Raw genomic sequence first — 23,712 nt, 5'->3', positions numbered from 1 at the left:
AAAAAACTGTATTATGAATTTTGGGCTGTTGGAGTTGATTTAGGCTATTTTGTATGTACGGAGTCCTGAAAAAAAGGGGTTCTTTTCTTCCACCCTGAGCTTCCTATTCTCTGTTCCTCACTGCTCTGTATTATTTTTTTCCACACAACCCGCAGCCTTCATATTTGCAACACTGTAAGCTTTTTCCTATGGATCTTATTTTCCAAACTTTCTATTATTTTTGTGACCTTCTGGGACATTCTCCATTTCACGAGTGTTCCTCAGAACACTGATTCTATACAGAGTGAAATAATTCCAACCTGGTCTTACAGGACATGTGTTTCCACCCTGATACCCTGTCTTTTTAACTCTGCAGTGTCCTTCCTCATGCAGAGTCAGATGGGGGATGCTGTTTCTGAACTAGTGAGGATGCTGCCGTCAGAAGCAAAATGCCCCTGTCTGCCATGCAACTGTTTCTACATAAGCAACAGTTTTAAGGCTTTATCTGTATGTATATCCTCTGAAGGAAGTCTCCTATATCCTGCACTGTTGGTTTCCTAAGAGGAAAAAATATCTCCTTGGAGCAGATCCTTCAGGGATTCAAAGTTCCCTCGAGGAATTCGGCCCTGATCCAAAAGTGTCAGGTGCAGCTGATCCCAGCAAAGCTCAGGGCTTACGAGGGGCTGAGTCGGTCAAGGCGGGTGGAAGGATTTATGGCTTGAAGCCAAGGCAAGGCAGGCTGGAGGCTCACAGCACTGTCCTATCTGCACCCATTCGGTTGGTATATCACGGTCACAGAGGAGTGCAGGGGGTGGTCTGGCGTTTTGGTGGTTAAACACAAACCAGAGGTATAAAAAGTTGCAAAAGGGAAACACTCTTTTTTCAGGCACCGGGCCTGGTTATATGGGAACCTCCAACATTTTACATTATTTATTTGAGCTCCAAACGAGTATGCTGATTCAGTCCCTTAAAAGGCAAACGCTAGAAAGCATGTCTGTCCGCCGTGGCTCACAAGGCCATGCCAATGGTCTTTGCTTGTCACAAGTGAAAAACTGAAAAACGCGGTTGGTGCTCAGGACACTTCTAGTGTCAACATTAGCAGTGGTCCACACACCTTTGATTTTGAGACATGAATTTGTATTCAAAATATCTTTGGTCCTAGTGGGAGAGGTTGCAAGTCAAGGTGCTGTTTTCCGGGGTTTGTTTCTAATGCTGCAGATGATTTTTAGAAATTGCCATGTGACCTTCTGAAGTTTCCAGGTCAGGTCTGATGGGGCCAGTGATGTTAAGTGGTTCCTGAGCCCATGCAGAGGGTACGACGCTGGATTGTTACAAATGAAACTTGCTGGTACCAAGCAGCAAGGGGATTTTGTACCACCTGTTAAACACCAGGGATTTTTTTGTTTTTCACTTCCACCCCATCACCAAAATAAACTATATCTAAACCTTCAGTCCATGATAGTCTTGGTGGGCAAACCTTGTATAATTTGTGTAAAACCAAATAGGGAGGATGATCTTTTCCACTCCCTGATAGCCGATGAACAAAAAGGTTTGGATCGCTTTAATGGGCCATTATGAGACACAAGAACAGCATCATTTCATCTGTGCCTGAGTGCTTCAGCACAGACACAACATTGAATTGATGGTAAAAGTGTGTGGCAACAATTACTGCCATGAGAGTTGCTCTGGAAGGAAACACAAAATATTCATTTAACTCCCTCACTTACCACTGTAAATTAATTTGGACATGCTATATTCCCAGCACAGTTATAAATTTTAAAATAAGCACAGCCAGGGCTGTAGCTGAAGAGGGACTGGGTGGTGTAAAGGTCAAAACATGCTCCAGAATATACTGGAGTATAGTTTAGAAAAAATTGCCTTTAAAATCCTATGCCTACAATCTATTTCTTTCTGGAACAAAATATGGTGCTTCCAGCCTACAATATAAAGTGAGTCATAATATTGCCATTCTGCTCCTAGCACAATTGGAACATACCTATGGTATGAAGTGGGAGAAATATTTGGCCGAGAGGAAAGCTCCAGAATTTTTTTATGTACTGTCAGGACATGCTTAATAAATGGAGAGTATTATTTTAATATTGCGTAATTCAGACTTTCCTCATTCTGGGGTTGTTTCAGCAAAACACACCAGCGTGTGCTTATCGTGAACTGGTGTTTAAACCCAGATGTCTGTTAATGCACTTACGGGAAGGACTTTCCTGAGGCTTGGGTTTCCTGACATGCGCGGAGGCAAACATATGCTTACAACTGCACGGGGGCTGAATGAAATTTTACAAGTAGATATGAAGGGTGGGTGTTAGTGCCAGAAGGCATCTGCAATGGCCTGTGGTCTGTTGTCCTGTATTTCTGCTCCTTCCCTCAGGACAGATTTGAGTGGTCTCCAGCATCCCTCACGTGGACATGGGCATAACCAGGCTGTGACAAACAGCCTGAAGAGGAGTAAACAGAAAGTCTGGTTGCCCAGTTGGAAAGGCTTTGGGGCAGAGGATGAAATCCCTGTCCCAGCTGTGACAATGGGCACATTGCCTTCAGCAAACCAGATTTCAATCCATGTGTATGAACAGAGGTTGAAACAAAGAAAGAAGCAATCAGGATGTGTATGGCTGTCTGGGAAGTGTTTTGGCAAAGGAAATGGGGCTTAAACCTTGAACTATTCCAGGCGAAAAATAAAAGGAACAACTTGTGTCCACATAAGCTGGCAGGTAGGGTGACTTGTGGGTAAGCTTTGGTCCATGACACAGATGATTTGGCCTTGATTCCTGCCTTGCAGCTGTGTGACTCTCCCAATACCAGTATTTCCCTCCAAATAAAATGTGAGTATTGACACAAACCTGCTTTTACATAAAACCCACGAGCTCTCATGTATTACTGTGCTTATACTAGAGACTGTTTATGGGTTGAACTAAATTTTTACTTAATATACCCTACTCCCTGATATTAAATATTGTTACTATTAACTGCTGTGGTGCCTGCTGCCCGCAGGGCTATAATGATCAAGATCATCTAAAATAACAGTGGTTCATTTTATTTTTAAGCATTCATAGTGTGCAATGAACTGTTTAGTATTAGGCAGTGTATGCATTGTTATGCTGTGATCATATATGAAGTGTGTTTTTTGACCAAACAGCCGAGAAATCTCTCTTGCTCTTGGTAAAGTAAGCTCACAGAATCAGAGAGCTGATGAACATTTGAACCCTCCAGAGTGTGAAATAATAATGGCCAGCTGATGCCATTTCAGTTAAGAAAGCAGTGAGCAAATGGCAAATACACAAGACTTAAATCTCGTGCATACCACACCACTGAGGACCACTAAGAAAATGGTTTGGATTGGTTTTAAGAGGATTTCAGAACAAAGGCTCCTGTGTAGCCTCATCTAAGTGCTCCTGCTCCGGCAGGGGGATTGGACTAGATGATCTCTTGAGGTCCCTTCCAATCCCTGACATTCTGAGATTCTGTGAAAGCAGTTTCTCAAAATCTCTGCCCTTTCTGAACAGCAACATTCCTCTGTACACACAGGACCTTCAGACTTTCAGTTTGGGTCCAGATTCTGGAAAATGCGTGATTTTACCACTACTGAAACCCTCTGGAGAAATTAAGATGAGAAAACTGCCAGGAAACGTATGCTTATACATGTCTTCAAATTCCTTTGCTTGCATTAAAATGCTAAATTGTTAGTGCTATGTTCATAATGCAGCTTGGGGTGTCTGAGAAGACTCCCTGTTGTTTAACAAAGAGATTGATAAGTCAGACACTTTACAGGATATACCTGGTCAGTGATGGGTTGGTATTCAGAAAGTCAGTGCTAAAGTAACCTGGGGGATGGTTATGGAAAAAAATACATGGCTTCTTGTAATCACAGCGAAACACTGGGGACAAGTTAATTTGATCCTATGTAGCATTTCATCATCACAAGCTTGCTATTCTGAGAGACCTGGGGTTGTTCAGCCTGGAGAAGGCTCTGGGGAGGACTTATTGCAACCTTTCAGTACTTAAAAGGGGCCTATAAGAAAGATGGGAACAGACTTCTTAGCAGGGCCTGTTGCAACAGGACAAGGGGTGATAGTTTTAAACCAAAAGAGGGGCAATGTGGGCTAGACATGAAGAAGAAATTTTTTACAATGAAGGTGGTGAGACAATGGCCCAGGTTGCCCAGAGAGGTGGTGGATGCCCCATCCCTGGAGACATCCCAGGCCAGGCTGGATGGGTCTCTGAGCAACCTGAGCTGGTGAAGTTGTCCCTGCTCATGGCAGGGGTGGCACTGGATGAGCTTTGAAGGTTCTTTGAACCCAAACTGTTCTGTGATTCTGTGATTCCAAGTGCAATGTCTACCCTACATATGTAGCCATTCTATGATTCTAGTCGCTTTGTAATTCTTCAAAATGGTGATGCAATACTTTCAAGAATAGTGGCAGGGCCACATCCTTTTGAACAGTCCTTCATCCTGTGTTGGGATGTATACCTTTGTTCACTTCGAAAAAGCTCTTTCCTTAGTCAAGGATATGTGGGTGATGGCAAGCCACAAATTTTTTTTCTAGCAAATTTGCTTTCCTTCACAAACATTTTTCTCTTAAGTTTTCCCCACCCCTGTGCCTTCAGACATATTGATCTCCATAAGATTACTTGTTCCTAGTTTAAGATCTTTTTTCTTTTAAGGCAGCTACATGTCTGGGAAATATACACTCTGGTGTTTCAAGAGGGCAGAGAGAGGTATTTCTAGAAATAGCAACATGACAGATAAATAGAGAGAAATTCTGGTCTTGGCTACCTTACTGTAAACTCAGCCCATAGATTTTTTTTTTTAATAACTGAAGTTTCCCATCTGTCAATGGGAGGATATAACTCCCAGTAGACATTGAAGAGACATCTGGAGCATATCCATTGCACTTCCAGTGTCAGTGATCATCACCCAGTTACCATATATTTTTGCTGAGCTAAGGGAATTTGTGGTCTTCCTTCCAAATGTGTGATTGCAAAAATTGCAACATGTCTAACATCTTCTTCTACAGCTACTACAAGTCTCTGATACCAAGACTCCTACTTAGTGCTTGGGTTTCCATAGTCAAAGGTTTAATGAGCCATTTTATAAACTGAGGGAGTGGGTGCAGAGGGATGGGATTGCTGCCGTCCTGCAGAGAAGACCCTGATGCCTGTAACAAGACCATGGGCAATGGAGGAACGAGGATCTTTCAGCAGCTCAGGGAGATGAACAAGGGAATTTGAACATCTTGAGAATTAAAATGAGAAGAGGGGATTTTCCAAGGAACCCAAAATGCTTATTTTCAAATTGGATTTGAATGAGGTCCTCCAACCTAAGTATTCATAAGTGAGTGAGAGAGAGATACTTTCCATCCTCTCACATCTGGCCACAGCCTGAAGTGCCCCAACAAGAGAAAAGAGTCTTCCAGCCAGCTACATTCTTTCTCCCCCAGAAACCACTCTGCTGTACAGCACGAATGCCAAGGTCCAAGTTCTTCTGGGCCTTGCATGTTTTCTCAACTTAGTGTTTTTCTTGCCTGATCTACTCTGACTTTCTGGTTCCTGTTACTGTTTTATTGTTACTGGTGAACTCCAGCCCTTACCAGAATTATGGTGGATTTGCCTTTCTATGAGCAGGTATATGGGAGATATTCTAATACTGGAGTGTCCCTGGCCCATGACAAGATGGCATCTGTATTGCCCTGCTGATCAAACTCTTTTTTTTTTTTTTTTCTATATATGCTATTAAAACATGTAGAGGAATAAAGCTCATTTACTAGCCCCCATAATTAACAGTGGTTGCATCTGTAAAATGGTGAGTACATTAGGACTGTCGTTTTTGCTTAGCAAGAGGCATCTGTGCAAATGATTTGGAGGAAAATTTTCTGAAGTGAAAACTATAGGAACTACTCTAACTGCTTATATATAAATTAATACAATAAAGAAAAAAATTATGAGAAAGTTTGCCCCAAACATATGGTTTCTTTGTAATCTACTAAGTCTTTATTTTACAAAAAATAAATCACACAACTATTAACATATGAACATTTCCTTACATCTCCTGCAAATATATCAGGGGAAAATTGATACTTCCTTCTTGAGAAATTGTCTGTTTTGTGTCATAAATATCTTCATTCTGATTTCCTGGGAGATTAGCAGTTTTCACAGAAATGCATTAAGGAAATTATCTGCTTCTATCACTTATTTTATTCATCTGCTTGTTGGCTTTTTATTGTATACAACACATTCCTTCACTTGAAGGGTTTCCTGACTTAGAATTGCTTGGCCTCAGCTCTGTGAGTCTTTTAAAACCAGATGAACCCAGCAATTTGTGTGAGTATAGCTAACCTGGAAAAGAATTGCCCAAAAATCTATTATTTCCTCAGTTTTCAGTATCAAAATGTATTTACCATGATTTCCTCATACTGAAGATCATCAGACTAAAAGCTATGTATTATGGTAATAGGCATAAATATTTACAACGAATAGAGACTACATCTAATTTTAGCTGTCCACACCCATCACACTCACTGGAAAATGAAACCTGTTGCTTACAGTTTTTGCTTCCAGCTCTTCTAAAGAAGAAAATCCATTAGGTACTGTTGGTAGCGCCTTCTCATTGCCTCTGATGGCTCTGATTTTATTCTTGCCTGACAGGTCACAGCAGGAGCACATTACAAAGGGTTGCCCATATAGGAAATGTGAAATTTGGTGGTCCTCATACACCACAAATGAACTTCCTTGGGTCAGATGTAATTCATATTAAGACAAGATTTTGAAACCTCTGTTGAGAAGCTCCTGGATAGACCTTTTTAGCTTCTTGCCAATGGAATGAATCCTTTCTATCAAAAAGCAGTAGCTTAGTTTGTTAGTGTGGTAGATAATTGAAATGCAGCCATACGGGGCAGGGGGATCCTGAAAGTGACCTGACAGTAAATGATCTCAGAAGCTGGAATAGAGGATGGATTTCAAGCTCAGACTAATTGCACACACCTAGTTTCCCTAACCATGGTGGTGTCCTTTCTAACTTAATATGGCATGAGATCCCAATCGGGTCCTTTACTGTATATTTCCTCCGTAATCTACAAGCAGCATCACTAGAATGTGGCCACAGACACCTCCCCCAGGCCTACTGGGCATCACATCTGAAGTCCTTATCCCAGCATCACTAACTTTGGGGATGACTAACTGGAGCAAGATTGTGTCTGATAGAGGGAAGACATACTTTGAAAATCTTTGAAAGTGCTCAAGATAACTTCCTTCTTCTGGAAATCAAACCTATATGGTCTTATTAATTAGAATTGTGGATTTATTAGACAGTAATGTGATGACAAAAATCATTAAAGGAGGAGAAAAAAACCCTCTGCAGGTAGCCTGTACCACAGCTATCAAAGACACAAGAAGTGACACAGTTCAAAGACTTTTCTCCTAAGCGCTTGCCTGGTCCTGCCATTAGGTTTGCCAAGGCTCGCAAGGATTGCCAACCTCTCCCCACAACCATTACAGCTCGTCATATTGAGAGAGCCCAAAACCACACCTGAGCTCCTGCCATATGAGGCATTTTCTTTGGAAATGTTGGTCTTTGTTGCACAAATATTTCTTTTAGAGGAAGTGGGAGTAAGTCTGCCTTCGAGTAATAATGATTACAATACAATAACTGTTAAATGGATAATAACAGTAACAAACTAGAACTGGCCAGGGGGATGATAATTCAGCATTGTGACAACTTCTGAGGTTTTACAATTTGTTTTTATGTTACAATGGAATGAAAATAAAACCTTCAGATATTTTGTTTTCAATTTAGGTCTTTCTTGCTGCACTGTCAGAAATAACCAGAGGGCCCTGGACCTCAGGAATTTGTCCTTCCAAGTATTTGAAAAATGCTTCAACTTTCATGAATCAGCGTTTTCTCCTTGGTGGGATAGTCCTTGAAAAATGCTCTGGCCAGAACTGCTAACCCTAAGAGTTCAAAATCATGAGTCATATCCCTGAGAACATAGTCGTTACGAATCACTTTTTTTATGGTTTATGGATTGTTTCTTGACTGTCTTCTCTTAAACCTACCTTTCCCCTCCATCCTCTAAGAATGTATATTTGTTTTCCACCCCCCTCAAATTCTTCTCTCCTATTTTCTTGGGCATTTTTTTTGTTTGTTTGTTTGTTTGTTTCTCATGCAGCTGCTTGGCTTTTTAGACCTTCCCTAGGTTACACACAAGCAGCAATGCTGAGATAATGCTTTTCTGGTATGCTGTGACAGTGGTTTGCCAGGAAAGAGGTGGCTGCTGGATGGTGTCTGCAAGGGATAGTGGTCACTGTGGGGTGGTCCCACCACCATCCTGCAAAGCCCTGTCTGGCTGCTTGTTGGTTTTTACTCATCTCGGATGGCATTTTCCATCAGGCAGAGCTGGTGTCTGTCAGGAGACAAGAACATCTGCTCTTATGCCCTAGCTGGGTGCAGTCCTTGCCAGCTCAGCAGTGCTTGAGGAAATCCAAAGAGCCACACGGTAATAATTATCACTCAGTGCTTGTGGGGCAGCGGCTATGCCTGCAATGTCTGCGGTTTGCTGGCTCAGGGATGGTTCTGCAGGACCTGTATCTAGTTCCAGTCAGCTCCATGCCCCATGCTGTACTCAGGCACACTTTGGAAAGACAAACCATTTTTTCCTCTAACATTTCAGGTGGGAAGACCCTATTCTTTGAGAAAAAAAAAGGCAATGTGGAAAATAAATAGCAAGAAAAGGAAATGGAGCTATTCATGGAGGGAACTGCAGAAAGAGGATACAGAACTGGAAGGACTTAATGTGATGGAAGGTACAAGGTGCTCTCTAGTCAGGCTGTCTTTGTATGAATTCTCCCATACACCTCACTGTGACATACTGTGAATGCGCTCAGCCAGGGACAAGGTTTCCCTGTGTCCTCAGGAGTTTCCACCCTGTTGGGCTTAGTCTCAAAATACCATTTTCCTCCCAAAATTGTCACAAGACTTAATCTCTCATGTTCATGAATTTAAATAGAGGGCAGGAGGAGAGAAACTCCATTGGGAGCACCATATGGAGACAACACAAGTTATTCCCCTTCCACTGTTTTCTTGGCACAGTTTCCCCCTGTCAAACATTACTTCAGATTGGGGACCTCATTCTGTATTCACACTCCTCCTTGCTTCTTCCTTCCTTGGAAGCATCAGAAGGGACTTACGGTATTGCTATAAAGCGCTCTTTACAGGAAAATAAATAAATTGGGCACTACGCTTCAAATAATGGAAGAATGAATTATTTCACCATTTTAGCAGTTTCCCAGGAGGGAGAGTAGAGGGAGAAAATACACTTAACACTCTCAAATATTAAAATAACAAGAATCACAGCAACCTCACCCTTCTGGACTTGAACCAAACTGAATGGTTTAGGTAAATCCCCAGCAGATCTCCAAATGGCAAACTCCATCAGAGAGCATTTCTATGCATGGCAAGGGAAATTCTCCATGTTAACGTTATAATGAACTAGCTTAGCTAATTTGGCGTTCTTCTGTAAGGCCTGGTTTCTGGCAGATTAACTGAATATTTTTTGGAATATGAACTTATATTTTAATGTTGAGTTTGATCTCATTTTCATGGACAGTATTCCTGGAAAATGGTTTTCTTAAAGCTGTGTTTCACATATATTTTTGATGAGAGTTGTTATTCCCTTGTGTTCCTGGAACAGGCTTAAAATATTCTGAGCAGTAACTAGAAGGCAATGAGATGAAGGAAATTGTGCTTGATTTTTGAGATTTACTGGTTACATACACAGAACAAAGCAAAGCAGCACTGTGAAGGTAAAGGGTTCTTTCAAGAGCTTAAATAAGAGCATGCAAATGTCCTCTTAAATTTTGTTCATGCTTTTGCTGAAAATCTTAATGGCAAGTTTTCAGAGAGCAATAATGGGATTAAACTAGATAGAAGCAATTCTACATTATCCTTTGTGTTACATATAGCTGAAAAGGTCTCTGAAATTATACCTAAACAAAAATAAAAGATGCAATTACAAAACACCTCTCTAGAGATATTTAGTCATCTATATGCAGATAGACCCTGAGCCCTCAGTGAAGTTTATGTGCTCATATGGAGCCATTTGGGAAGCAGAATCATACAACCCAACCTGTCAATAGCAGTGCTCTCGTCCAAGCTTGAATAGACTACACAAAGTCCTGGGCATTACTTCCACATGCCATTTCTTGCTATATGTAGCACAAAATAGATAGTCTCAGGAGGCATTTTCAGGGTGAATTTGTTCCAGGGCTGAGATTCCCTGGTGGAAACTCCTCACCTTCTAAATGAAAAATCAGGACTCTGCATTTCTGCTGCTTATGGACAGGTTCTCAAGCAACTGGGCCCCCCAAAATTAGAAAAATATGTTGACTCAACACCTGGTTATTGGAGGAAAACTTGGTGACGTAAGCTAACCAGTTCTGAAATGGAGCTGGGAAGATTGCTCAGAAGCAGAGAGTGTCTGAGATGGGGAGTGCCTGGCCTTTGAGGACAGAACTGCTCGCAGCAGTTGGATGGCTGCCCGCTCTGGAGCTGGAGCATGAGACAGTTTGTGAACTTGAAACACATTTTCCAACCTTATGGGATTTTCCTCATGGTCTGTTCTCAGCAAAGCAGCATTATTATTGTAAATAGATGCTCTTTTTGTCCCATCTCCCAGGGGATAAAAATTAATGCTATGTTTGAACATGTATGTTTTCCCACTCATTGCTGAAGCTGTTTTTTTCCTTAAAGTCTGCAAAAAGCCAAGCATTAGCAGATACTGTTAAGATCATTACTTCAAAGTTATAGCTGGATGTCTGTGCCAAAGAGTCTTTAATAAGATACGTGGCCTCTGTCCCCTCAGAACTGCAGAGGCTGGAAAGTCGTTTTAGTGAGTCATCTCAGGCATCCTCCTGCACTGTGGCAGGACCTTTCTGCCCAGCCCCTCTGCACAGTCTCCTTAACTCTTTCAGATGCTGAAGTCCTGGCTCCTATGCTCATCATTGGGACTGCTATTTCCATGATACACTTGCACACTGTCCTAAAGCAGGAATGAGAATCCCGGTACAGAACTGTGCTGCTCTTCCTCTCCTGCTGCCAAGACATCACCCTCCTGACTGTGCCTCCCCTTCCACTGTGTCTGGGAATAGTGCCTCTCCTGTCGGTGAATGGTTTTTCCAGCCTTCTCTTCCCCTGAGGCTGGTTGGCACATTTCATATTTATGGATTCACTACTGTGCCATTCCCCAAGGCAGAAAAGCAAACCTGTGCCTTCCCACTGATGGATTTGCTGGTGCACTGGACCAGCACTAAATCTGGGGGACTACCTAGCTGAAATACCAAGCTCTCACGGTCTTTCATACCTTGCCCTTCACTGGGATCCCAAATTCACCACTTTGGCTATGTGGACTAGCTGGGGACACCATTTCCCAGCAAGCTCCACAGGGTGCAGATTGCACTGTGCCCCCTGGGATCCTTCCAAGCCATCTTGCTTACTCTCATATGATGACTTTCCATGCCCACAGTGATACCTGTCTAAGAAGAAGGTTTTCTCTTGGTCATAAATGAATATATATGCTACAGGACAAATACTAAGGAAAAGCCATCACTGCATAATGAAATCTGCATCTGTTCCAGCCAAAGGTGGTAGTGAGCACATGGTTGGATTGTGTCATTGGGTCCTTCCTCAGTTCACCTGGCTGTGTGCTCACTGCTGAGACATGACAGATAGTGCTTGGGATTACAGTGAGGTGTAATGATTCATTCTCAGATCTGGGAGAGCTTTCCTGTCCACTTTACATGGGAAAGTCATTGGCTGATGAATGACGCTTGAGCATTTTAGCACATGTAGAAGTTACATGTAAAGTCTAGTCCCCACATTCAGCCACAGCTGCTGGTAGCATGGTCTTGAGTGAGAAACTGCTGAGTTTGAATGCAAATAATTCTTGCTTTTAATTATTAGACATCTTCTAAAATCCATTTTCTCTGATATTATTTGGGGAAAAGAGTTGAATACCAGTTTATAAATCCAGTCTAGAATTCATTCATTCAGTGCCTCTTGGGATAAAACTTGGGGTGCCAATTCATGAAGCTTTCATTCTTCAGTAACTTATTCCCTGATTTAGCTGGAAGATCAATAGCCTGGGATACAAGAAAAATATATCTGACAGGAGACTGGTGAGTGATCACTCTTAAACGCAGACTAGAAATATAATAACTAGGAATTTTTTTCTTTGCAAAGACAAATAATAATTTGACAGGAGATGTCATTACTGTTTAATGACTTTGTCTGAACAGAACAATTGAAGGAAATATGTTTGCTCTTCCTCATCCCTTGCCATTTCCATGATGTCATTAGGTCTGGCCATAGCAAGTGGAAAGTTAGAACATAGGAAAGACACTGACTGCTGGGCAAAATATACACAGTGATGCATGGTAGCAACGATCTGTATTACTAGTACAGACATCAAGGTATCATAGTTTATCAAGACAACACAAAATGAGAAGAAAGTTTTAGTGCAGGTATTCTGCATTGGCTTAATGAGTAACTACGTCATCATAACGATGTCTTACTAAAAACACTGCCACGTCCTGCAGAAACAAAGAAGTTTGTACATGTTTAAAAATTTTGGTTGATTAGAGTTTGCAAAGTTATTATTTTTCTTTTCTACATGTGGAGCATCTGCTGTTGAAAAGCATCTGCCTGTCTGTCAACATGCATCTGGTCTAGCATCACCTGTAAGTGGCTTTACCCCTGGTGTGGATGGCTGGCCACATGTGCTGAGTCAATTATTGATTTTAAGATAGTGGATGTGATTTCAGATGGCTGAATATAGCCAGCATGTGCCCAGGTGGCCAAAAAGGCTAACAGCATCCTGGCTTGTATCAGGAATAGTGTGGCCAGCAGGACTAGGGAAGGGATTGTGCGACGGTACTTGGTGCTGGTGAGGCTGCACCTTGAATACTGTGTTCAGTTTTGGGCCCCTCATCATAAGAGGGACATTGAAATACTAGAGGGAGTGCAGAGAAAGCGACAAAGCTGGTGAGGGGCCTGGAGCACAAGTGTGATGGGGAACGGTTGAGGGAACTGCAGCTGTTCAGCCTGGAGAAAAGGAGGCTGAGGGGAGACCTTATCACTGTCTGCAACTACCTGAAAGGAGGTTGTAGCATGGAGGGGGGTTGGTCTCTTCTCCCAAGCAGCAAGTGATAAGACAAGAGGAAATAGCCTCAAGTTGTACCCGGGGAGGTTTAGATTGGATATTAAGAAAAAATTCTTCACAGAAAGGGTTGTTGTGTGTTGGAACAGGCTGCCCAGGGAAGTGATGGAGTCACCCTCTCTGGAGGGGTTTATAAGGTGTTTAGATGAGGTTCTCAGGGCCATGGTTTAGTGCTAGAGTCAGGTTAGGTCATGGTTGGACTCGATCCTGAGGGTCTCTTCCAACTGAAATGATTCTATGATTCTGTGATTCAAGTTCAAGCCATAGAGATTGCCCTTCAAGGACCAGGGGCCACAGTTTCACTTTTGGTTTTCTTAAGCTGATGTCACCTCCTGCAATGTTACACTGATTAGGAAGGGAGGGAAAGACTAAGGCTGACTGTCTTGGAGTAGTGGAAAAGAAAAGGGTCATTTTCTCATCGTTGTCACTGTAAACCTTCTTCATGCTCCAAACAAATCCTCCACGCCTCTTTGGATCAGTCCATTGCCACATGAGCAAAATTTCAAAATCTATTTGCCTATCCATACATCAGAAGAATAATTCCAAAGAGTCCCTTTCTACAGCACTGAGTACCAGAGTGCTAGATTGGGTCAAACCCACAGCCCAAGGAGTCAAGTCCTCATCTCTGATGTAGCAGTGAGCAGATTTAAGATAATTTGCCATTCATCAGACCAAATTTAGGTCTTACCCTGGCCTCTAACAGAAGGTGGTGTCAGGTCAGGTTTTATTATCTCTTGCAGAAGTCTTTTTCATTAGCTTATGGTAGCACTTGATCTCCCTGATATCTGGTCCAACCTTTCTTTTTGCAAACCTTGTTAAAATTTTGTCCTCTATAACTTCTGCACAGTGATAAGTTCCTTGGGTTAATTACATATCATGCAAAGAAATATTTAAGCCATTTGACTTTGTCGTATTTCTAACTCATTCCCTCAGGATTGTGCTTGACCTTAAAAAACCCCATCATTCCACTTCTGAGCCACCAATACACATTCAAACTGTCTAATTATTTGCTTAGTACTCTTCATGTTTCCTATTGCCCTTCAAACACCACATAGATCATACAAAATAGTAGACAGAGAGGCTTAGGTGGAATTTAGGGTGGATGCTTCATCTACTTCTCTAACTCCTGGCGCTATCATTGATGTGCATTGCAGTTTGCTTATTCTCTACGTCTAGTTTTTAGGCTTTAAATGGTATTCATGGTGCAGCATTGTCCCCTGCTGTGCTTGATGCACAAGAACATCCATTGACTGCTGATACTCGATGAAGCAATCAGTTCCCTGCAAGGGGCTGCAGCAGCTTCTGGGTGATTCAGCAAGATGCTGTTGAGGATGGGAGGGATTGGTGCAGGGCTCTTTTGTGTCTCTTTGTAACATAAAGATTTTGTACATATAAAATCAAACTAGGAATGGCAACAGTACCAAGAGAAGCTGTGTAACAGAGCCAGAGGCAAAGGTAAGAAGCAGCTCAGGTGCTGCAGGCTCCTCCCCAGCCACAGCTGCCTTTCAGTAGAGCCAGGGGACAATGGGGACTTTGTCACCACAGCTCTCAGGCACTGCTGCAGAAGCAATCCACCCTGCATGAACAGGATCACAGAGCATGCACACACCTCTGTCTCCATCAGCTTCATGTGGATTGTGCACCCACAGGACAACACAGGGATGTGTGTGAGGAAGAGAGGTATGAGTGATAGTTATCTCGAGTCTTCACATACCGTAAAACACCTGCAGAAGAAAAAGGTCTGAAGATGCTTGGGCGTGTATGTGGTGTCTGTTTCATCTGAATGTGGAATAACCACAGTGAGTCCGCCAAAAAGCACCTTTTCGGTATAAAGGCTGTTTAGGCTTCCTGGATGTGAAAAGCATGAGGATTACTAGATCTCCTCTAGCTTATGTGACATGGGAACACAGAATTAAACCTTTCATAGGGAGTTTAAGAATTAAGTGGTTCTGTAAAATTTCTCTTCAAAAAAGCCAGCCTGAAAACCTCTGAATTGCCCTGGTAGATTTCTGTTGTGTCATATCTTGAAGGTTTTAATGAGATCCCTGGTTTCTTTTGGATGATACCAGAAAAAATGGCAGAAAAGTCCTTTTAGCTCCTGAGAAGCAAAATGAACATATCTATTCTGTGGCTGCTGGTCTAAAGAGTCAGATCTTAAAAGATTCAATGCTTTCTTGTCTCGAGGATAAAGTTCAGATCTGTACAATCAAAATTGGATGAACATTAAAAGGAAAAAACCCCAACAACTTACAAACATCCATGCAAATAAACATCACAGCTCTCTTTCAGTGCTATTTATAGCTCTTTCAGTTTAATGACCCCAAACATTTCATGAAGCATTTCTCTCATGTGCTACCCAGACTGTTTATGGGAGACAACTGTCTCAAGAATGTGATAGTGTGAAGACTCCCACGGCAGCACCCATGCAGAATTTGCAGATCTCCTTGGGCAGTCTCTTCCCGTCTAATAAAGTTTCAACAGGGGAAAAAAAGTGATGGTGTGGGGTTTAAGCCATGGCATACACACCAAGGCAAGCAGAGATGGTTCGAAATCAGTGCGCATCAGCAATCAGTTAAAAACAACTGGCATGGCAGAAGTGTGGACAGATGTGCTCTTGTGCCTGTAGTTGCAGAAATTTGGGATGTTACAGCTCCCATCTGGTTTCTACCATGTCTTAGTCGGCGGTTCCACCCCCAAGGGGAGAGGCTACAAGGCAAAGCTCCTCAGCGCATGGCCTGTTGATAGTGTCAAGGTAGTTCCAGTCTCCCTTGGGTGCTCCTGCCTGCCCCAGGACTGAGAGTGGCCACCCATGGTTGGTGACAGCTTACTTCCAACTGCTCTCTTTCGTGGAAGGACATGAGAATTTGAGTCAGTCCTATGGTATACGAGCAGGTTATGAAAGATTTGTGGCTTTGCACAGGTACAAGCTGACTGCTCTGGGCAAGAAGAGCAGTGGTGTTTCTGTGCTAATAAAAATGGCAGAGCAGAAGACTCTTCCTTCCCACATGACTTGCCTGGCCACCAAGGTTGGAATCATTACTCTGCAAGACCAGTGAGTGCCCCAGCTCACTTCAGTGTAAAATCAGACAGATTAGATTAAACCATCACTAAAGAACAAAAAATGTGCCTCCTAACAGTGATTAACAGCTGTTTTCTTCTATATTGCTTTTAATTTACAGAGCTTTACTCATGGCTGAACTATTCTGTATGCTGTTCATTAGCTGATCACATTCCGCTGCTAATTTTTTTCAAATGGATTCACTATTTATAAATGTTCACCAGTTTGTGCCGACACATGAGGGGAGGGAGGGACATAATTACGCCATCTACATTATGTCTTTAGTGCAGATGCTTTTCAGATCTCCTTTGGAGGGACTGACCTCTCTCATTTATCAAAGATGCAACTTCAGCTCCTAAAGCTATTTGTATGACATTTATCTATGTGCTATGCTTGAACCAGACAGTTTAAGAGTCACCATCCTCTTCTTAGACTTCAACCATCTGAGTCCATTCACCTTTGTTTACACAGTGGGCCAAGTTAGTTTCTTGGCATTGGTACCACTCCTCAGTCATTGAGGCTTTTAGAATAGTATAGAATAGAATAGTTCCAGCTAGACAAAACCTACAATGATCACCTTGTCTGAGTGCCTGCCCACTTCAGGGCTGACCAAAAGTCAAAGCAACTTATTAAGGGCATTGTCCAAATGCCTCTTAAACACTGCTAGGCTTCGGGCATCAAACACCTCTCTAGGAAGCCTGAATAGAAATTTTAGGGTGAATAAATTTCATGTTAAAAATTGCTGGGTTTTTAGGGTTCATGAATATCAAATGGGATGCTCAGTGGCTGCCTGAATAACAAATGACACACATCTGCCTTCTGTATTTCATAGAGCAAGCCATTTATTTTTGGTACTATTAAACCAACTTTGTTAGTAGTTTAATTGATTTTTTTTTTTTGTTGGTGCAACCTCAGCCCTAATTAAACATTTATAAGCTCACATAGCTAGACACAATACAAGTCACCCTGGCTGAGAGACCTTTGTTCACGGAAAATAAGCATTAGATGTTCAAAAGACGGAATGGAACCAGTATGCTTAAGCATCTACTCACTATCCAAACAGTCCCTATTGTTACAGTTATTACCAGTAATATCCTGTTTGTCACGGGGGTAGCACTTTGGTTTGCCTGCCCTCGAAATAGCAATTTACCTTGTGGCTAAACCCTTTCAGTGTGGGACCTGGAAATTCACCAAAGGTGAGGAAACCTACCTGGGGCTCTGGCCTTCAGCAAACCCTCTTCAAAATACCTTGAGAAATGAGAGACTTGTAAACTGCCACACATTCAACAAAACAAACTCTTTTCATATACAAGTAAAAGATTTCTGTGTGGCACTGTCTCTGATCCTATGTTACATCCATCACATCTCAGCCCTGGCAACAGGCCCTGAAAAAATTCATTTTTGTGGGCTGTGGGTGAATTCTGTGGCAGAATATTACTAGTGGAGAGCTAATAAGTAGTTTGGACTTCTCTACAGGGCAGCTGCATACATGGTGAAACACCAACAGCCTTTTGTCCCAGGCATCACCATATCTGAGTTGTAAATGCTGTGTGAGATACCTGCAGGAAGCTTGTTCCTTCCCAGGGTGAAATCCATGTATTGCCTTTGATTTCCTAGAGGCAGGTTGGGCCCAAATTCTATAAAGTGGATTTAAGCCCTTTCATATGAAAGACACCGAATAAATTCTGTGTATTAATAATACTGTTGGAGCTCAGCCCTTTGAAGTGGTGGTTACTTCCTCTGGGCCACCCTTGTCACTCCCTTCACCTGTGCCACGAAATCCTGCCCAGGGAAGGAACTAAAAAGACAGAATGCAGCAGGGCAAGTAAACGTGGCTGGTGCTGCGGGGCCACGAACAGTTAACGCCTTGGCCACGGCTGTGGTGCATCTGGAGCTTTTCCCAACACTGGGCTGGATAGTATCACTGTCTCCCTAAGTCGCTGGAGTCGTGGCAGTGAGAAACTGCTCTGAGATCACCACTGGAATCCTTGTTTTTTAACGCTTCCCCCTCTTCCTACGTTTTCCATTAGAAAGAAGGAAATTGGTAAATGCCCTGGGACTCACAACCAGGTTGTGACCTGGTGAGGCAAGAGGAAGCACTTGCTAACACACCACTGTGGGTAATAATGCCTGGGTGAAAAACCTTCAATGGAAAGTACAGCTTTGCAAAAATCTGCAGCAAATAATTGCTTTTGAGCATTTCCAGCACAGGAGAACTGAATCAAAAGGTTTCAGCTCATTAGGAAAAGTTGAAACAGTTGGTTTCAGCACAGCAAGGGCAGGGGCAGAAAAAACAAGTTCTCCAGGGTAAATGAAAGTGGGATTTTCCTGACCCTCAACCATCCTGCAGGATCTGTCTGCACGTGAAGCCTCCCTGAATGCCATGATGCCTGTGGTACCACCATGCCCGTGGTCTTGCTGTGTCACCTCTCCTCTTGACCATGGGTTGCCACGCAGATAGATGTGGAAGGGGCTGTTGTCACGGAATATCCTAGAGGCTGTGATCCCAGGGGTAAGGTTGCCCAAAGTGATCTCTTTTCTCTGTCAATCCCCAGGGTATTTTAAATAAGTTTATGTTATACTTTATGTTGTGTAATATTTTCATGTTATATGAGCTGGTTTTTCTCCAGCACTCTGCTTTCAGAAGTCATTCCCACTGCTCCTGTGTGCAGTTTTGTAGTGAAATTGGTTTTATAAATCATGGGATTTCTCAAAAAACTGAAATTCCATTTTTGATCAATACTAGTTTTGGCCACTGCCACTGGACAGGGTTTGTCTCAGAATAGCATGTTAATATAAAGAGCTATTTTTTCCCTTATCTTTTTGGACTTTCTCATTGAAAACATTTCTGGTTTACATTTATGTGCTAAGATAGTTAAGAAGACAAATAAGGATAGCAGGAGTTATTTTAGATGTCTAAATCTTCAAACCACGAAAATGTGGCTTGATTTAAAAGTGCTTTTACCTGGTGCCCTAAGGAAATAAGGATCACACAAGACCACTCTTCATCTTCCTTCTCCCAGTCCTCCTCTCCCTCAGTAAATTCTGAGCCCACTGGCAATTTCTACCCCTTCTGACAGAGAGGAAACAAAATCAAAGCAAGTCTCTGCGAGTCACTGGGGCAGGGAAGAGAAACTCAGCGTGGTGTCCCGACAGAGTGCCAGCCCGGCTGGCATCAGCACCTACGTGTGCCCACAGCCCCCGTGCACACACGTGTGCCCCCACGCTCACACCAAATACCCCAGCCCATGGGTTGGTGTGTATGTGCTCTGGTATCTGCTGTCATATGGCTTTTTCTGTACACAGAAATATTTGCAGGGCATGGGAGAGGGAGAGAAGGGTTGTGGGTGCTGGGACCTGCGTGTTGCTGGGGAGTGAGGCTGTAAGGGACAAGCAGATCTCAGCTTATCATGGAAAAGGGGTTGCTGTAGCAATATAAGACATAAATTCACGCAGTGAGGCTTCCTTAATATTTTTGGCTCATAGAAGCACATATTTACAGCATGCACTGTTTGTTCTTATATCTTGTCAGGGTAAAGGTTTTTTTCTAAAGTGGTCATTTAATTTGTGTGGTGGGAAGAGTGGAGAAAAGAGAGTGTTGCTTGCATTAGAAGTGACGCTGCCCACTCTTGTGGAAGAAAAGGTCTTCACATTTCCATATATCAGATTCTGCAATTACACAGCTTTCTCATTTGGCCAGTTCATCTGCTAAACCTGACACAAAGCCAGAATGAAAACAGACATTTTCCCATTACAGAATACCAAATCTATGATAAGCCACGCCATGAAAATTCAGTTTTTAAGGAGGTGGGGAGAGAATGAAGGAAACTCCAACTGCTGCTGCAAGATAAGCAATGAGTTTTCCAGTGCTTCTAGAACCTGTTTTTCAGGGTTCTCATAAACAATAACAACCATAAGCCAAATGAGCAGGCAGAGAAAAAAAAACAGCAGAATCCGGGACAGGAAAATTTAAGAAGTTTGAGCAACAGTTTTAGCCTATCACCCCATCTGTGTTACAACTTTGGACACAGCTGGGTAGAGTAAGTAACTGCTACAAAAAGAGGCCTGTGAATATTACACTTTATCTGTGGGTCTGTTTTGCACAAGGACACAGTGAACATCACCAATGATCTTCACTATATTTGTATTTTTTTCTTATACTACAAATTCCCTCACTATAGAGCATTCAAACCAGTCACCACTTCTGCTTTCCATACCATCAAGTTATAGCATTGAATTCTATTTATAGACCAGTAACAAATGCCTCTTAAAGGAGAGTTATATTCTGGCAGCATTGAAAGAGAATATGCTGGTTTTCTCAAAGATTACTCCTTAAATAGGAGATAAATATTGTAATTTATGCATCATTCACCATGGAGCACAAGATCACTGATAACATATTTTTATATATATGTGTGTGTGTATATATATATATATATATATATAGTCTCCATCATAACTGCAGCCTGCAAAGTTCAGAACTTCAGAATTTCAAAAACAAATGAAGTAGTTGAATATAACCCAATGGAAGCTGAATTATATTTGTTGTCCGGAAAATCCAGTGGATTTAATTGCATCCCTAATGCTGCTTATTTGCCAAAACCACAATAAAAATCAGAAGCAAACAAATAAGTTCTCTGAATAAATCCTGCATTGCCCCAATTGTATGAGCTGCCATCTAAGCTGCCCTGGCTACCATCCAGGCCTGAATCACATTCCCGGACAAGAAGTAACCCATGAATCCCCTTTGAAACGTCCTCTCCTCTCCTTGATCTCCCTTTACCTCCCACCTGGGTCTCCTGCAGCTCCCAATTAAACTCCTTTTAAAGCACTTTCTTACCTGCATAGTGGTCAAACACTGTGGGCACATACTCCTCTGGGAAGGCATCATTGGCATAACTCATCAGCAAACAGGTTTTCCCGACGGCACCATCCCCAACCACCACACATTTTAACATCTTCTTCGTGTTATTGCTGCTCCCGTCAGTGCAGTTGTCATCTTCTTCCTTGCAGTTCATTCTTGCTGCTGCTGCTGCTGCTCTTGCTGCTCCCAGGACTTCCAAGTGCACATGAAGGAAAAATGAAGTGCGATTGTATTGACTTTTCCTGAGTTTGGAGTTGGGGGGGGGGGGAGGATGGTGGTGCAGCAAATCTGAAACTCAGGAAATCATACTAATGTTTCCAGGCTGTCACAGCCGCTTCTAACAATTGCCAGATCAGTCAAGAGGATCATCGAGGTGAATAAATTAAATATACAGAGAGGAATACAATAAAAAAGTGCGATCTGTCCTTTCTTGTTCGTCCGAGTCAGGAAATCCTCATCCTGTCCTGGAGTTCTCAGTATTTATTGCGATTTAAAAAATATCAGCAGCCTGTGGCTTTGATTCGCGTCTCCCTTCCTCCAGCCTGGCTGCAGGAATCAGGGATTCCTGTTAAATCCACTCCATTTTCCATTTCATTTCTAACATGGAGGAGAGCCTGGAGGTTTTTAATGGAGTTTTTCCTTTCTTTCTCCAGCTTGCTGTGTGTCAGGAAATCATGGGTTTCCTGCTGAATTCCATATTAGGATCAGTGGGCTTGTGAAGGGCTGCAAACAATGGGAGCTCTGTGTGTATTTGTACTTTGGAGGAACTCTGCCAGGACGTGGAGAAAGAAAAACACTAGAGGTCTCTCTGCAGAATGAAGTTTTTAGGCTTCTTGCTCCATCCTGTGCTGGAGCTGCTCTCGGGGCTGCCGGCACCGAGACCGGCGAGGAGGATTTTGGGGAGATCGTGAAAGACACGGATATTGGACCTACATGGCCAGGGAGGCTGCGAGCTGTGTCCGTGTGTCAGGGTTGTCTGTCATTCCAAGGCACGATTTCCTCTGATCTCAGGATCGGTATTTTCTTACATTTGGGAGTGGAAGGTGGGAGGTGGAAATGCAGACCGGAGCTGTAGTGGTTAGGTAGAGATTAATGTCAAGTTTCTCTATAGCTCTTCAAAGCATTTGGCTAGAAATAATAAATAAGTAATTGATTTTTTAATAATTTTGATTTTTTTTCAATTTAAGCATTTCCACTCTTTTGAATTTCCCCCATCCACCCAAAAAATGAAAAAGAGGGACTCCCCCCTGCCTTACTGTAAACACAGATGGAGATATATAGAGAAAAAGAAGATTAATTACGAGTTAGAGGAATTAAAAAATGAAAAAAAAAAATAAAACCACTGCATAGCAGTCTGTGGAAAACCAGCTTTGAACTGTATGATTCCTGCCTTCTCATCAGTTTTGTTCTGGTGTTTCACGTGCCTCCTAAGGCTTCTTTCAATTTGCATATGTAACAGTCTATATTCACACGAAGGGCCAAACTCCCTGCTCCTTCCACAGGAAAGGTTTTGCAATTTCCAGCAGAAGTGAGCCAGACATTAACAAAAACCCCAGTACCTCAGCCCAGCACATCCCGCTGGCTGCACTTCCCTTCCACGATAAGGGGGGAAACAACCGGGGAAGTACATGGGTGCTAAATGCATCCCCCACCATGGCTGGCTGTAAAGAAATTCCCCAAAGCACATGCAGGCTCCAAGTGATGCACACCTGGAAGTGTAAAGACCAAGACAACCTTAAAAATGAACTCTTAGCCCCAAACTGTGTGAATAAAGACAAACTCAGCCTCAATAATGAACTTCCTTAGCCCTAAATTGCATGTCCTTTGATGTTTGCAGTGTAGGGGCTCAGCAGACCCATTTGCAGTCTTGCATGGACAGGCTAAGCCCCATGTGTGTCAGAGCTCTTCAGGGATCTAGATGTACATTGGATCAGCTCTCAACACCTCCCCAGGAGGCGGTAAATGGATAAAACATGTCACCAAGGTTGAACAAGGTTTTTCTGCTTACCTGGAAGGCCCCAGGGCTCCATTTGCCATCTCTTATCAGGAATCTTGGTCATTCAGTAATTTATGCACCATCTTCATTTTCTTCATGTCCTCCTCCCTATTGACAACAGGGATTTTAGTAGGCAGTGTTAGGTCCAGCATCTCAACTGCTGTCACAGGGCATCACTAAAGGGTTTCACCAGTTTGGAGTTCAGGGAGCACCCTCTTAGCTTCAAAACTATAGCCTAAGGCTGAGATTTATCCAAGAAAACCTGTGAGCTCTGGGTATCTAAACCACCATTCTCCAAGCATTCACTCTGCTGATCTTTTCCACCATTAGCAGCATAGCTGGGTCATCCTGGAGGGCATCAAGTGTTACAAGGTTTTGTTCTTTAAGCTTCTTTCTTGTTGCATTGGGCCAAACTCCAAGCTTGTGCCTCTCTTTAGTTATTACATAGCTGAGTAGATGCACTCATACTCCTTATGCCTTTGCTTACCAACCCAGAGACCTTGTTGCCAAATATATGAGTAAGTGCATGCTGTTGCAAGGTAACAAAAGAGGCTGAGGAAGCAGAAAAAAATCAATAATTCATGGTTCAGTTCCCCAT

General features: G+C 42.6%; 1 protein-coding gene across 1 annotated transcript in view; it reads right to left on the bottom strand.

Annotated features, from left to right (window-relative positions):
* The window catches only part of RHOJ (ras homolog family member J), a 65,160-nt gene extending 43,433 nt beyond the window's left edge, over window positions 1–21,727 (bottom strand). Inside the window, exon 1 of the mRNA XM_082058833.1 lies at window positions 21,095–21,727. Within this exon, the coding sequence (XP_081914959.1) occupies window positions 21,095–21,272 (178 nt within the window). The 5' untranslated portion in view covers window positions 21,273–21,727. The remainder of the gene's footprint in view (window positions 1–21,094) is intronic.
* Between the last annotated feature and the right edge of the window lie 1,985 nt (window positions 21,728–23,712).

The sequence above is a fragment of the Streptopelia decaocto genome (genome assembly GCF_964273445.1).
Source record: "Streptopelia decaocto genome assembly, chromosome: 7".
Taxonomy (NCBI): domain Eukaryota; kingdom Metazoa; phylum Chordata; class Aves; order Columbiformes; family Columbidae; genus Streptopelia; species Streptopelia decaocto.
The sequence above is the reverse complement of the archived record's forward strand: the minus strand, read 5'-3'. Positions and strand labels throughout refer to the sequence as shown.